This window comes from Larus michahellis, chromosome 3 (genome assembly GCF_964199755.1).
Source record: "Larus michahellis chromosome 3, bLarMic1.1, whole genome shotgun sequence".
In the NCBI taxonomy this organism is placed as follows: domain Eukaryota; kingdom Metazoa; phylum Chordata; class Aves; order Charadriiformes; family Laridae; genus Larus; species Larus michahellis.
Window position 1 is genome coordinate 69,573,186 of NC_133898.1, and position 16,551 is coordinate 69,589,736.

General features: G+C 46.6%; 1 protein-coding gene across 1 annotated transcript; it reads right to left on the reverse strand.

The window, feature by feature from the left end:
* Window positions 1–256: 256 nt before the first annotated feature.
* Window positions 257–5,537, reverse strand: TCF21 (transcription factor 21). Its single transcript, XM_074578300.1, has 2 exons — window positions 4,902–5,537; window positions 257–3,287 (listed from the first exon to the last, which is right to left on the reverse strand). The coding sequence occupies exons 1-2, from the start codon at window positions 5,349–5,351 to the stop codon at window positions 3,198–3,200; spliced, it is 540 nt and encodes a 179-aa protein (XP_074434401.1). The 5' UTR covers window positions 5,352–5,537; the 3' UTR covers window positions 257–3,197.
* Between the last annotated feature and the right edge of the window lie 11,014 nt (window positions 5,538–16,551).

Sequence of the window (16,551 nt, forward strand, 5' to 3'; positions counted from 1 at the left end):
CCTTTAGTTGCAGAATTTAAAGATTTTTTTTTTCTTTTCTCTATTCAGCTGCCTGTTTTCACCAAAAAAAAAAAAATATCAATTTAGTTATCTTTGAGACCTCTGTCAAATTCAGCTGAAATCAGGCAATGAGTTCAGACATTATTAGGAGGGAATGTATACAGACACTCACGCAGCTGCATCTACATCCATGTAGATAAGGAAAGATAAATCGTCAGCTTTGTTTCCACATGGGGAAGGGATATATTTTGGTAAATATTAAAATGCATCACTTTGTACAGAAAAGCAAGAAAGCAGACAAAATATTTTCTTTAAAATCATTGACATCAATATTTAAAAGTTCCCTGTTTTCCCGTAGCACATTATCAAATTCCTTTCAAAATCAATTGCTTCAGTCAGACTAAACATACATTTTCTGTTTGCAAATATTTTTCTGTAAAATTGTGCTCAGCAGTGGGGAAGAATAATTTCACTCATTGTTCTCCTGAGATACGTGGTAGGACTCGTAATTCATCTAAGAAACTTGTGTCGTTGAAGCCAGCTGCTAATACTGTCAGGGCTGTGCCCTTACAGAAGAAGTCAGTGGACCAAGGGTTCCCAGGCACATAAATACCTGTGGAAATTAGGTTCGTTGTCTTCAAAATGAAGATAAAGCCACTAATTGTTTTACAGTCAGAGTAAAGCCTTTATTTACCTTTCTGCGTACTGCTGGTTTCTTTTCTTTATTGCTTGTTGCTTTTTGCCTGTTGCTGAACTGTTGCTCAGAGGTGAAGACTGAGAAAGGTGGAGGATGCTTGAGGAATAGTGTAGTCCTCAAGAGGCTTGCAATCTCGACGGCTAGATAAAGCGAATAGCAGCACGAGAAATAACGGTGTCTACAGCCTCCTCTTACTGTTCCGCTTACAGTACAGCTTTTGGCACATGGTTACAGCTGTGTCCCTCACATTTCATGGGGGACTACTGCATTTCTCCTTTCTCTTTCTCCATGTTGTGTTTCAGGTGGCAAATGAACACAGAACACAGCTAACTCAAAAGGGTGGCAAAGATACCGAATACAGTTAGTAACCACTGCAAAGCAGGGTGGCAAAGCAGCACGTGTGAGAATATTCAGAATTTAACTCTTAATTTTATGCGTATCTCAGACGCCTGTCAATTTCTGCTTTCTAGAAGGAAAACAACAATTTGCTATCAGTCTCCAGCAGGCATTAGTTAGTATGGATTTAAGTCGAGATTTTGAGTGGTTAAATCCAACAGTTAATTTCAATTCAGTGGGTAAATTAAGTGGTAAAAATGGTATTTGTGCATTTGCTGTATCAGTGATTTGCACTTAGCTTAAGTTCAGAGGGCTTTATTCTGTCTCCCTTTACGAGAACGGCAGTTCCCACTGAATTTCACAGTGCCTGTGGCAGAGATCAGTCCTTTCAACTGTGCCTACCAGAGCTGCTCATCTCTTCAGCATGAGCTGTGGCTGTTAAAGGTGGTGTGTTTGGCAGTAAAGTCAGTCAAGCCCCTGTGTGTAACTGCGTGTCTCAAGTGGTGCAGGCCCGCTTACGACAGTGAAGTTGCACATGGTTATGGCAGGCGAGGAGGTCAGCTTTTAATTGCACAGGATGGAGATAAAGCTGTGAAAAAGTGCAATTAAACAGCTCTCCCCTTCCTAAACCATTAGGAGGATAGAGCAGGCCCTGGCCCTTTCCATAATGAGGGCCGAGATGTTTGCACAGCCCGTGCCTCACAGCGAGCTGCTTTAATTAAACCTAGCCCACGCAGGAACCCGACTGGTGAATGTGGGTCGCCTGGAGGCTGCGCTTCCTCACCCAGTTGTCTCGGGGGGAAGGGGAGTATGAGAAGAAACATCACCCAGCCTCTGCACGGCTGCCGGGGTGGCTCCGCGCCCGCCCGCGGGGTTGCCCGGGGGGAGGCGGCTCCCGGGAGAGTCCGTGGCCCCCGCGCTGCCCGTCACCGCGCCACGGCCCCCAAACCCCGCAGCCCGGCCGGGACGGAGGGCTTGGCTGGGGGGCAGCCGCCATGCCTCCCCGGTCCCGGGGCGGCTCTGCAGCGCCCGCTGCCTCTCTCCGGCTTTCGGCCAGACAGTACCCAGGTATCAAACGGAACCGGGGGACAGTATTGAAAGAGCAAGTGAAGCGGAAATTTAAAGCCTCTCTGCTAATAATAACAGTATAAATAACCGAAGACGTCTTGTAAACAGTGCGGTCATAACCCTGAAACATTAAACAGCGCGGTGGGATCTGGCGCATCAGCTGCCGGCGGCCGCTGCCGGTGCCGGGGGAGCGCCCCGCACTCCTGTTTATCTCAGCCCCATCTCCCACGGGCGCGCTGATCGATAGAGGGGAAATGTTTAAGTTAAAAATTCCCGGCTTCGAGGACCGGGGCCAGAGGGGCATCCTCCGTCCGACTGTGCTTCATCAATAGCTAAACGGCTTCCGTCCCGGCGGTGCGGGGAGGTGCGGGGCGGCGGAGGCGGCTGCCACAGCTCCCGGGAGCCGGGGCTGCGAGGCCGTGCCGAGCTCCCGCGGCGAGCTGGGCTGCGGACCCAGCCACCCCTTTCCCTAGGGATTTGCTCTGTATGTGTAGCTCCGGGGAAGCAGCCCTCCCGGGGGCCGGGGCGGAGAGGCGGACTCCGGGCAGGGCGCTGGGCGAGCGCGGCCGGAGGCCAGCGGAGGAGGCGCGGGTCCTTTCCCCGCCGAGCCCGGGAGTCGGAAACGAAGATTACACCGCTCTGTGTTCAGTGGAAAGGAAGGTTTATTCACAGAAATAGAGCAGAACCTGCTTGAAGAAAATATATCTATATATCTTTAAGGTGAATTACTTCATAGAGATGACTGTCAAAGTCAGTTTTTCTAGGCATCTACATATTTCACAGGTCTCAGACAAAAGATACACGCGTGGTAGGTTTTGTTTGATCTCTGTCTTTTCTCTAGTAGCGCTTGGACCAGCAAGGCTCTTGTTGCAGGACACTCGACTGTACACGCACTTAATAAAGTTAAATAGAGTTGGGATCTCTCGGGGTGGAGTCTTTGCTAGGGCACATTTGGTCTCCTCTGCGCCGGGAGAACGGCTCTCCCCGTCGCTCAGTCCGGGGCCCGGGGCAGCGGCGGGGCCGCGGCGTGTCCCCTGCCCGCCCCGCCGCCCGCTGCCCGGCCGCGCCGGGAGGCTGCTGGCCCGGCCGCCGGGGCTCAGGATGCCGTCGGGCCGCACAAGCGGTTTGTGTTCACCACTTCTTTCAGGTCACTCTCGGGTTTGCCGGCTACCATAAAAGGCCAAGTCTGTAGCCAGGAAAAGACACGGGTGGGAAGGGGGTTACATAGGGAAAAATGCACATTGCAACGCTTATTTCGCCAGCGGGTCCGGCTCCTGAGCGCCCCGGGGGATCGAGCCAGCCATCCGCCGCCTGAGCCCGCTTCTGGCCGCGCACAGCGGGGCTCGGGCCGGGGAAGCCGCCGCTGGCTTCGGCGAGGACCCTTTTGCCTTTCGCCGCCGGCTGATGCCGCTTCGCTTCCCAGCCGCGGCGGGCTCCCCCCGAGCGTCCCCGGGGCGGCGGAGCGCGTCTGATCCGCGGCTGGAGGGAGGGAGGGAGGAGGGAGCCCCGGTACATCCGCGGCCCCCTGCACGGCCGCCGCGGGCATCCCGCCGAAGCCACGCCGCCCCCCGCGTTTGGTCGTGACCGGCGTGGGGGCTCTTCCCCGCGGGAGCCGTCCCACTCCCCGACGCGGGTCCGCCGCCGCCGCCCGGTGGCCCCGGCAGCCCCTGACCGCCCCCCCCCCCCGGCCTCCCGTGGCTCGGGGGACAAGTTTTGGTGTGCCTGTGTGTGGGGTGGGGAGTTATACGTGTATTGGGGGCTGGTTTTGTTTTACTTTATTTTTTCCCATGTTGTTGTGCTGAGGAATTTGTTTTTAGCCAAAAAAATAGCATCCAGGCCCTTATCAGCTGACACAGCGGATAATGTACTTTCCCCCAGAGTCCAGAGCTCAAAAGGCAGAGGTGGACCCCAGTGAAACATCGCCAGATCCCCTCTGCCATCCCTTTATCCAGCAGGGTCTGTATGTGTGGGCAACGTAAAGGCTGTATGTCTAAAAACAGCCCATGCAGATCTTGCCCACCCCTGGTTTGCATCAGTTGCACATATTTTTAGAGCTGGAAATGGGACATTTCTGGTGGCTGGGTAGGGCGGGGAGACCTTATGCTGCTCGGGAAAACTTTCTGTGAGTGGTGGGAGCAGCAGGAGGGACACCGTGCAGCCCAGGGAGGCTTTGTGGAGTGTGCCTAGGGCAGACACCCCCCTTGGGGTGTCTGCACTGGTATTTATTTCTCATTTGCCAGTTTAGATGGGTAGGAGAAACGTCCTGGACCTAGCAAATCCGAGCGGCTGAGTGCAGAGCCCCGAGAGCTCTGTCTTTAAAAAGCTAGGGTTTGAGGATTATTGTGGCAGGAAATGTTGGGATAGAGAAGAGGGATTAGAATAAATCCTGTGTCCTTGGCTTGGGTCCTTCCTAAAACATACCTTTCTCTACCCAAATTCCTATAACCGCCTGCTTTCAGGTAGAAAGCTGCCATCAACCTGCTGACATTTCTCAGGCATTTCTGGAGCAGTAAAGCCTGTCCCTGCCTATCTGTGGCCAGTGTGGCCCCTGCCTGTCCCCAGGAGGGGACTGCCAGGAGCAGCGGATAGGGCATGGGAGGCTCAGCTTTCGGGGCACAGGGCAGTAGGGCAGCTGGGAGCATGTCCCCTCACACAGTACCCCTTGCTACCCCACTGGCACCAGACTCTATGAGAAGCACAGCAAAGGTTTCTCCCCGCAAATGCCCCATACCGGCTCCTCGCCCACCTCTCCCCATGCACACCCACATAGAGTGCCTGGCCCCCGTGGGCTGTGACTTACCAGGTTGACTGGGTGGATGTAGCCATTTTCGTACTTGTCATTGGCCAGGATCTGCCTCAGGTGAGCGATGTAGCTGGAGGCCAACCTCAAGGTGTCCAGTTTGGAAAGCTTGGTGTCTGGGGGCACCCAGGGCAGGGTAGTCTTAAGCCTGGAGAAGGCTTTGCTAAGGACCCTCATCCTTGCCCTCTCCCTGGCGTTGGCAGCGTTTCTCTGGACCTGCTTTCCCTCCTGGCTCACTCCATTTAAAGGGCTCTTCTTGGGGGGAGCTTTTTTCCTCTTGCCCGAGGCCCCTCTCCCCTTCTGAGGGGATCCATTCTCGCCATTGGATCCCTCCTCGTTGCTCTCGTTGGACGCCCCAAACTCTTTGTTAGTATCCATTTTCAGGCCATCGCACTCCAGCATCTCCACCTCCTGCAGATCTTCCACATCACTGAGGGACCCAGTGGACATGGTCTGGAAGATGCCAAAGGACCAGCGGGAAAGGGGGAGGGGGGGAGGAAGAAGGGGAGCTCTTCAAATCTACTTCAAGGCGGTGGAGGAGAGAAGGGGCACCAGTATTTTTCTCCCCTTCCCTCCCCCCCCCAGCACTAAGGCGCAATACCAGTCCAGAGAGGATCCCCGCCCTCCCGCCCCCCAACCCTGCTTTGCCCGTGTTTGAGGGAGGGAGTGAGCGCGTGTGAGAGAGGGAGAGAGAGGGAGAGAGAGAGAAAGCCGAGGAATTTAGTGAGGACACTAGTAATTTATCTGGGGGATAAGAGAGGCGGATCCAGCCCAGGGGAGGGGCCCTGCCCGCTGAGCACACCACATCCCCAATCACAGACCTTTGCACAGGACAGGGAATGAGGTATCCCGGCAAGCCTTTGCCGAGAGCTCGGAACTGGGATTCAAATCCTCACAACTGGAGCAAAGCAACTTGCTCGCTCTCTCCCCCGGCTCTGTCTTTCTATCCTCCCCCTTCCTCCTCCTCCTCTTCTCCTTCCCCACTTCCCTTTCCAGCCCAGGGTTGCTCTCCCCCTCCCTGCCTCCTAGATGACCCAGGCAGCTGGTGTCATGATTCTTGAAGAAAGCCAAAATGGGTCATGAGCGGAGCGAGCAGCAGATCCACCAGCCAAGGCTTCCACGGAGCTTTGTAATGCGTGCCGTCAAAACGCTGTCCTGTAACCTAATCTGGGGGAGATTTGTGAATGATTATATTTGCAAACGCATCCTGTCCAGCTACTAGTGTATTCCAGGAAGAGAGCACTCTGCTGCCCGGCCGGCAGCGTGGACCTCACTGTCACAGCCCAGGGGCTGGAGGCAGGAGAATCTGACTTCTTCCAGCCTTCCTGGGTGACCTCGGACAAGTCCCGATCCCCTCTCACTCTTTGAGTGCCCCCAGCCGTAAGTGTCCTGGAGGCTGCCCAGTCCGCAGGTGTGCTGGGGGGCTGAGATCCTGGCTGTGGGCAGAGCCCCATCGAGCCGAGGGAGAGCACCGTGCCACCGAGGAGGGTCAGCGTGGCTGCGGATGGGGTGGCAGGGGTGTAGGTTGAAGTGAAGGAGAAGGGAGGGGGGGTATTGGATGGTAGAGATCGCACAGAAAAAAAAAAACTTTTCTCAGCGTGTTGTTGCAGAGCAGATGTCAGCATTTCATTTTGCTACACCCATGTAGCTGATTTGTGCATGCTCAGAAGTCAGGGAGTTTTGCCTGAATAACAAGGCAAGATAAGGCCCCTTCTGTGGGAGCAGTGGGAGTGAGGGCATCAGGCTGTACTCTGCAACCACTGAAGCCAAACCTCCCTGGCTGTTTTACCACTAGTGTGAATGAGCAGGTTGCTGCGTAGTTTGAATGAGCAGACGTGTTCTGCAGTTACGATCTTTATGTATTCAGTCTCTGCAGTGCAGGCTTTTAAAGGCAGTAAATCTTGGCCTAGCTCTTCTTCCTCTCTGCATAAAATCTCGAACCCCCCTGTGGAGCCCAAAGAGGCCAGTGAAGCATGAACTTGCTCCTGTGGCTCCTTCCCTCCCCGCACGCTTCCTGAAACCTCACGGGTCCGCCAGCAGCCTGGGTTTTGAACACAGGGGACTAAAGGACTGGTCACTATCTGCGCACGGGACCTTTCTGGACACAGTGACAGATCTGATTGCAGGAGCCATTTATTCAGCTGCTTACCTGAGGATTCAAGTAGCTCTGGGCAAAAATGCACAGCCTGAGATATCACTGTGGCATGGCAGTGGGTTCAGAGTTAATCCAAGGTCAATGGAGCCACAGGAAAATTTCTTACTGATTTGTGTGAGCATCACATCGGGTTTTCCGCATGACGCTAAACAAAAAATAAACAAAAATTGTGGAGGGCCAAGCTGATATCTTTGCCAAGTACTGTGTACTGTCTGCAGATTAAAGTTTCAGTAGGAGGCAGAGTGTCATTTTTGATAACTAGCAAGGAAGTCTTTCCTATCTCTTGATCCATCTTTGTTCCTTGGCTCACGTAAGCCAGAAGAAAAAAAGGCAGATCTGAACTTTAAACCTGCTCTTTACCGTTTGGCTGGAAGATAACACCTTCCCACTCACAATAGGATAAGTACATTAAGATATCATATCTCCAAGCCCTGGGCTCTTGGGGATTCACTAACTTCTAAAGTCATGTTATGTTAACTGTGCCCTGTTTGTGTTTTCTCTGTGTATAAACTAAACAGATTGTCAGCATATCAGTCCTAATTACTGAATTAGCTTTGCTTTTTTTTCTTTTTTTTTCTTCATAACATCCTCATTGCAGATCCAAAATATTACTAATCAACAGCGTGGAGATTTATGAGCCTCCTTATTTTCTAGGCCTGATTGTTGTTTGTGCAGGTGGAGATTTAAATGGCCATATCCATTGCAGAGATTTATAGTCCAAGTGATTGATGTTAGAAAGACAAGACTCTTACTGGAGCAAGGATGACAGAAAACCAAGTTGAAGTTGCATGTGTCTCTAAGCACAAATGACCAGGGAGCACAAAATCCCATCAAAATTTCAGCATCAGAAGCTCCCAGAAGAACAAAACAACAAAAAAAGTATATACTCACAACCTTTTTATCACTTATTTTTAACTTTACTTTAGTAATTTCTAAAAATTTGTTGTAAAAAGCAGAAGGAACGATCTAGCTTCTTAAAAATTCCTTTAGTATGCTGTTAAATGTGCATTCTGAAAGTCAAGCTTGCATACATGTGTTTTACGAGTCTTTAGAATTGCCACACATTTGTAGCTTTTACCAACTTACATACGTTTTTGAGTTCTCAAGTCCTCAGAGCCAGTAAAATCGATCTAATACAGACTATACACAGGACGCATTTTGGTACTAATTCTGTGGAGATTATTTTGTGTGTTATATATATACACACATACACGTAGTATAATGTACTTTGAATCCTTTATGCATACAGACTCTTACACACTTTTTTAACAACATAATCGTCCCTTTTTTCCTCTCAAAGGGGTCAGCATGGGCAGACCTAACAAGCTGTATCCTCTCATCTCTGGGTTCCTTATTAGTTTGTTACATGAGTTGAACCTCTCCTTTTCCAACCTTCCTGCTTTCTTATATCTTCCTGTCAAGCCCAGGGTTTGTACCCCTAATCTGGCTCCCAGTTTCAGTCCCTCTCCCCTCACCTGAATTGCCTTGCCCAGTCCTCCTGACTCTCATTCTGAATTGCAACACTGGTTTGGGATAGAGACTGATGGGTTGGAGACCAATCCAATCCTGTGGGAAGAGTAAAGCTGGGATGGCTGCAGCCACCGTGGGGATGGTGTGGCCACTTACTTCTCCAGTTAAATAACTGGGACCACAGACCAGCCACAGGGTTAATAACTGGCTGGGAAAGACAGATGGAGCTAAAGTCCTTTTGGCCTTTCCAGTACATTCACTTCTTCATTCATATTTTAAAAAGGAAGTTGAAATACTGGCATGGGGAACATCAGTATAAATCTGTGGATGACTTTCTCCTCTATGTTGCTCTGGCTACACAGGAAAGTGCATCTCTCTTTTGCTTCTAATTGAGACCCACTAAACCATAAGGTCATTTAGGACATACCAGGGGTGCTGAGGGCAGAGGTTCGGGATGCCTGGTCTGAAGGGTGTCAGACAGGGGACATGTCACACATAGGCTTATGCTGGTCTATGGTAGGTTACAGATTTCCCCCTGGAAAAAAAGCCCCACTTTTTATGCCTCCAGCCCTCCCTCCCCTGGGCTGGAATAACACAGTAATTTGAGAACAGCTTTAGAACTTGAGGCCAAGATTTCTGCAAGTGTCTCATGATTTTGCGTGGCATGGCTTGGTTTTTTTTTGCTTGTTTTTTTTTTGTTTTTTGATGTTCTTTGTCATTTATCAAGGCACCATATTTTCACTGTGCATTGAACAGTCACCCAAGAAAAACCTCAGATCACCCACAACTGAGGAAAACATAATCAGTAGCTGGTTTTAAAACTCTTCACCCAAGTATAATACAGGTGTTTTCCGATATTTGGAGAATAACCAAGGAAGTCACTCATGGGCAGCTAGCTGATCATGGATCATGTTCAGTCAGGTTTGAGAATCAGGAATAAAAGTACAACCAGATTAATGTTTTCAAGTTGCAATTAAAAAAAAAAAGTTGGGTGCACTGAGATTTCTCCTGCTCACCCTTTGTCTCACCTGGAAACTGAGTAAAATGGTGGAGGGACTTCAGAAGCATACTTTTACATACCTTAAGTGAAATAATACTAATAATAAACTATTATATATGAATAATACTAATAGTAATAATATAATACTAATATAATAATCCTGTGATATTTTTGTGATTGGATTCTGTCTTGTCCATTGTAGAGGATGGACAGTGCTGGGGAAATGGATCAAAATTGTTTGTAACAGTGGGGTAGATTTTTGGAAGGACCAGGGCACTGAAACCCTCCCACGACTCCATTCCAGTGCTGTGTGTCTGTTTCTAGTCACCATTTTGGTTTGAAAGGTAAAAGACATTGTGATAAATAACATAAAACAATACACAAAGAGAAAAAATAATGTCCCTGCCAAGACAGTAAAAAGGCTGTCCTGGAGAACTGGCCCAAGAGGCACATATTTGTATGTGATACCAGTGTGATACCCCTCCCCAAGAAATCCCAAGGTATTGCTTCAAAGCCCTGAGAAATCAGAACTTTTTGAGAAACTGTTTTCTGTAATAGTTTATTGTCAGGGAAAAATCCCAACAATATTTCCTTCTGTTTTCATTTAGAAAGATCTGAAAATTTTGCTGATACCTAGAATGGAAAAATTTCAGTCCTACTGATTACAGGCTAGAACATTTAAAAGGAAATAAACTGCTGTTTGCAGACAATTTATGTAAAAAGTTATGCAGCAGCCATAATTCCATTTCATGTGACTTTTTAAACCTTGAAATGTCACAAACTCCAAAAGATTGAAACTCTGGGGAATGGAGATCCAAAAAAAATTTCTTTAGTGGATATGGAAAAAATATTTCATGAAATCCAAAATCCTTTTTGTCACATTGATGACAAAATCTGTCACACATATAAGTAGTGCTCTCATCTACTGCAAGGAGTACCTGTACCTGTAATAACTGGATGATTTCTACCACCCTGACTTACGCCATCTGGTACCTTTTCCTTTGAGTAGCTTCATAAAAATCATCCAGGCTGCTCACAGAGTAAAACAGACTGTATGAACAAGAATGGAAAAAGCTGCCTCTGCCTCTGGAGAAACGAAGTCATGGTTAAATATCCTAATGCCTAAGAGAGATGCTAACAACAAGGGCAGTGTCCTAAACATGAAGGATGCATCAAATCCTGGTGTGACTCACTTCCACCTCCTATGCAGGTCTCTGGTGAGGGTTTCTGGTACTGCTCCTGTGTTAAGCAATGTCTTGCAAAGAATCTGTCATCTAGAAGCTGAATACACCGGAAACAAGAAGTCTGTAAGCTCTAGAAATTGTCGAAGCAGAAATAAGACAGCTAATCCTCGACACGAGCACTGAGCCCAAGCTTTCAATTAACTGTACAGAGACACGCAAGTGAATCTCCTTTTGCTGGATGCTTGTAGGAAGCAAACCTAAGTGGCTGAGTCATGTTTATTTTATAATGCACATTTATTCCTGGATAAAAGGAGACTCATGGACAATGAGGAGAGGTATCTTCTTCCATCTCTACTGCAGGGCCTGTTACTATCCACTGCTTCCAGGATGCATCTCTGAAATATTACTAGATAGTTGACATTGTAAACTGCAGAGTCTTTTATGAAGTGGTCAAAAGGGAAATATGCAAAAAAGCCAATATATCTTATGCAAAATTATCACTGAAGGATTAAATTGCAGACATAACTGTTTTGTTTTGAGTATCTCTTTCCGTGATGTTTCTTTGTTGGCTAATCTTTTGCATTTTTGTGGCTTTAAGACACGATGAAATTTGTCGATAAGAAATAAGTTCTCTTTTGCTTTCCAATAATTAGCACATTGGATAAAGTTTTGAAAAATAAAAGATTTTTGCTTCACAAAGAAATTTGGAAAAGAAGAACACTTCACAGGGGAGTGGCAGGAAGAATGTCAACTATTCGGGTGAGCTTTTATTACTTCTACGGTTTATGGCATGATATGCGTGCATGTAGATGAAGATTTTCTGAAATTCCTATTCAAGTGCTCACAGCTTCTGAAAGTCTGGTTCCCACAGCATCCATCATTAAATGCAGTAGGTCGGCCTATGTCCTCTGTTCCTATCCAAATGAAATGTCACGTGCTGGGACCCAGAGTCTTTGTGGGCTCCTTTACGCTATTACAGATTGAGTTGTCCACAGTTTGTGCTGTTGGACTCCCTGCACTCCATTTGTCATGGGGGCTTTGCATTTTACCAGCTCTGATAGGTGGCCACATTAAACCTTTAAACCTTTAAATGCATATGCCTAACAGTGATATCAGATATCAACAGAAGTGACCATACATAGCTGGAAAAATATTTGGGCCCAAACTACGGATATAATAAAACATCAAACTGGTAATATTCAGCTATCCACATATGAGATTGCACATAGGGATTCACCCAACCCAGTAGTTAGCTGAAGATAGTACGTGTTGCGGATGAGTCTTAAATGTGAATGTTAGCTGGCAAAGCAAAGGAGAAAGCAGATTACACATCCTACTCAAGTGACACAGAAAGACCACAGTCACCGTGCATTTCTTTTGACTCTGACAGGCCTTATACATGCCTCACAAACTGCGGCTCTCAGAGCTCTTGGAACATCCCCAAAGTGGGGTCATGGCACTTTGCCACAGTGCAGTCCTCTGGTTTTATGGTGCGTATCGTAGTTCGTAATACGTATAGAAAATGGTGTTGTTTTAGAAAGTGGTATTGCAAAAGCACATAATAAAAGTCTATTTAAGTAATTTGGAGGAAATAAATAGCTTTAAAAATGAACCAGGGGATAGCATTAGAAGAAGACCATAAATGTAGGTTGCAGTCCTATGAGGCTGAGAAAGTACCAAAGAACTGAAACTACAGAAGCAAGGGGAGAAAAAGCCCCAAGCGTGGACTGTGAAGACAGTCTTGCTCTCTTTTCCGTCCTTGCTCCTCTCTTCTCCTTTGAGTGTACAGATCCAGGGTGATGCTCACACTGCCTAGTTTTTGATTCTTAACTGGGGGTGTGGCTAACCCAGAAGGAAAGCTGGTTAAAGGAGGAAAACAAAGAGACGAGCCATCAGACCTTCTATGAGCCAGGACTAGTAGGCCCTGCATGCTTGTGCAGTTCAATGAGGGGAAATAGAAAACAACGCCTAATAGCTGCTCCGAGTCCTTCCAAAGCAGAAAGGCCAAGTCTTAAAAACTGCTGGCAAGATAAGACCAACCATTAAAGCAGCCTTTTTTTTTTTAGAAATAATGCTATGGGGCTCAGATATGTATCTGCATATGGTTTAAGATTAGATGTGATGATGGCTGTGAAGAGAGATATGTTATCCAGAACCTCCTGATTTGAAACAGTAACAAAGTATTTTGTGGCTAGCTGAAAGATTTTCATTTTGATGCCTTATTTCAATCTCCGTATCATTTCAGCTTGTTCTACCCTGCACATAGATCTCTTATTAGCCAAATTTTGAACCAAAATAAGGAAAGTCTTTCTTTGTCATGCAGGCCATTTGGATTACATAGCAAATTTACCAGACATCATATACCATGCCATTTACTATATACCAAAATTTGGTGGCAAAAATATCTTGATCTCTACTCTGTAAGGACTTAACAAAGATGTATGTGTGATCACTATGAGCTGTATTGACTGAAATTTCCATGGAGTGGAAGAGACGACATATATATGTGAGACAGCATCCACAAGTTTTCTCTCAACATTGTGGATGAATTCCTCAGAAAGGCTTTCCATATATGCAAAACCCTCACTGAGGAGCTGCTTAGCCAATCTTTTCGAGCACAGGGGCTTCAAGGGGATTCAAGATACAAACATCCATTGGGTGCCAGTGCACACCAGACTGGGGCTAGCTTGGGCTTCCCAGGATGAGAGCCGTGTTCTGTCCTGAAGAACAAGCCATTCCAAGTAAAGCCTCTGTGAACTGCCTGATGCAGCACCCATAGCAATACACCACGTAGTCTTTTTATTTCTCCTCTCTCCATGTCCTGGCTCACCTTTTTGGAATGCAAGCCCTAGGTTGTTCCTGTGTTTCTAAGTGTTGGTGGAATTAGTCTTGCAGCTAGTGGCTCAGTGATATGTGTAACACAGCCATGCTTCTACGATTTATGGTGGAAATGAATGAAGTGCAAACTGGGCTAATTTAAAAGAGACAGACTCTTCTTTCAGTAAGGTGCTAGCCAGAACCCCGGGGTATGTGGATTGATCTTCTGCTAAGTCATGGGCTTTCTAGGTGAACACAAAGCAGGGATCCCTTCTGCTCCAGTTCTTCAGTGGTAAAAAAGGGAGAACGCTTCCCTGCCCTACAGAAACGTTATGAGGGCCTTAGGCCCTATGGTAATGGATACCAAGGGTAGCTAAGATAAATAACCTGATAGTTGGTTGCAAGAAAATGATTGATGTTAGAATACTACAAATATGTTGAAAGCCTAAAATATCTTTGTGATGTCTCCCCATTTCTTGAAATGCCAATTAACATTTTTCACTCAGATACCTGATGTTTACATTGGCGCATTTTTACGCTCATGTGTCTCACAAAATGGATACTTGCCTGACTTTGATTTTAGATGAAAGCACTCGTCCCTCAACCTCATAGTAATTCTGAAAGACAGAAAAGTTGCTTTTATAGGAAGAAAAACAATGAGTTTTGATCATGTTAGTGATGAGTGACAAGACGAAAGTTTAATAAACAGACCACAAGTACCATCCACTATAGCACAAGTAGCAAATCACCATTGACTAAATTACTCCGAAGTCCCCAAGCTCTCTGTGAAGAAAAATAAAGTGTTACTTTGGTTTCCTGTAATCCTTCCTCAGTAAAAACACGATTCCCTTAGGAGAATTAAAATCCATTACTAGGCTTCTTTATGCCTTTTTGTAACTAATTGTCTCTTCAATGAAGGGTCTCACTTCCTTGAATCAAGAGCCAATGCAGACTCTCAGGGTGAGACGGGTCTGCAGAGAAGTCAGCTTTTATGCCCGTCTTCTTTTGGTGTCCTCTTTTTGAGTTCCCTCCCTCAACCTTGCTGGTTTCTGAGACTCCCTCGGAACTTACCTGTGCGGTAGCTGTGTGCAAGAGAACGTACTCTGAAGCATCTCTTTGTATGGGTGCTGGAAGCAGTCAGGCAGGCTCAGCACCCGAAGTGGAGTGCTTTGTACCACAAGCAGCACGTACCTGGATTTGTTAGCTTCATTTCCTTCCCTGATAGCAGAGCATGCATTCATCTCATCAGAGCGAGCCTAGCTATTTCTTCTCACCTGAGGTACTTCTTTTTCCTACTGCCATATATCCCGACTACTTTTGTTTCCCATCCTTGTATGCCACCCTTCCCCTTTTCAGTCTGCTTGTCTCACAGCAGATTTGTAATTTTTGCAGTTTGTTGTTTCATGTGAGGTTGTTTCTCAACGATTTAAATAACTGATTTAACTCGAGCTGTTAAATGAACTTCTCAAATAATATTCTTCACTTTCCACAACTGAATGGTAAAAGCACACATTTGTAAGTCCATAAGCTGCATCTGAGCTGAGTTTGAGCTCCTCAGTATACAAAAATGAATGCATTTTTTTTTATGAATTGGTAAACGTATTTATGAGCACAATTGCAGAGACAGGGCTGAAAAAGGAGGTCCTTTGAAACTAAAGTTACTTTAGCATGGGGCATGTGATGATACGTATGTTGAATATAGCAACTGCAATAATAGCCAAGTAATTTCTTTATTGGTGTGCCCCTTCCAATTCTGAACTATTTTTATTACAGGAAAGTTGTAAAATACATATCTTGCTACTTGAAATTCTTTGTTTTCCTTTTAAGAAATGGATGAAGAAAGCTAAACAGCTCCAGGATATACAACCCTATACAAGGTGTTGGAGAGGGGGGAGGGTGGCTCGGTGATGAATGACCAGTCGTTCAATTGTTTTCTTTCTTGCAGAAATCAGAGACAGAGTACAGTTTATCTTACCCTGACTTTTAGCAAGACAGATTGCCAGGCAAAACCCCCGGGTTGAAGTCATCCAACCACCAAGCAGAGTAAAGAGACCATTGCTGTTACCTTTCCAGGACTCACCCCCACCCTCAGTGCCTTTTAAAAGGCTATGGTCTTTCTTTCTGAGGTTGTAACATGAACTTTAGCTTCTTTCACCCCGTTTTTACATTGAATGCAATCTGGAATGATTCATTCGGGGCCTGAATCCTCTGCTGTTAGACAGGCTGAGACCAGCTCATCCCTGTGCATCCCTTGCAAACGACAGTCGCTGCTGCAGAATTCCCCCTTGCGCTGTGTTTTATACCCCCCCCCGCAACTTTCAGATGCCACTGAACTTGGTTTCCTCTAGTTTGAACATTTCAGGCCTGCACTACTATAATGGCATCAGTCAAACATCTCTTTCACCCCACGGGTGTGAACAGGGAGGAGACCTGTATGCCAAGAGGATAAAATCCCTAAGTAACGGCAAGCCAACTCCAAGGCGGGCTGTTATTCTCCCAGGTTTTTCCTGCACTTCCCTTTAGTTGTATTTTTCTTATCACCTCCATTCCAGTCATTTGGAACAATACTTCTGGCATGGCATCCTGAATTTATTCCATCTACATGTGAGAGGCAATGTAGATCTTAAGTGGCCTTAATCATGACCCAAAGGTGCTTATTTCCCTGTGACAACTATAAATGGATCAGTAGCTTAAGTCAGCTCTGAATAAAAGTGCACATTATTGAACTGTTTGATAAAATGCAGAGGAGCACAAAAGGCAGGACAGACAGAAAGAGTTAAAAGGGAAAGATGAATGCAGTTGCAGTATCTATTACTTGCAAGTGACCGTAATGTGTTTATACAACTCTCAGGCAGGCTAGCGGATAATTAAAGGGAAGAACTGACACTAGACACTACACCACCTTATACACTACAGCATGGGGAAAGTCACACAAGTGGGATCATAAGAAAACAGCAGCAGATTCCCTCCTCCGCTTTTTGCCATGCTCAATCTCTTCTCTTTTGCAGTTAGAAGGATGCCTGA

Coding starts and splice junctions, on each gene's coding strand:
- TCF21 (XM_074578300.1), bottom strand. CDS start 5,351: ATGTCCACTGGGTCCCTCAGTGATGTGGAAGATCTGCAGGAGGTGGAG. Junction 3,288..4,901: donor ACATCCACCCAGTCAACCTG/GTAAGTCACAGC, acceptor TCCTGGCTACAG/ACTTGGCCTTTTATGGTAGC.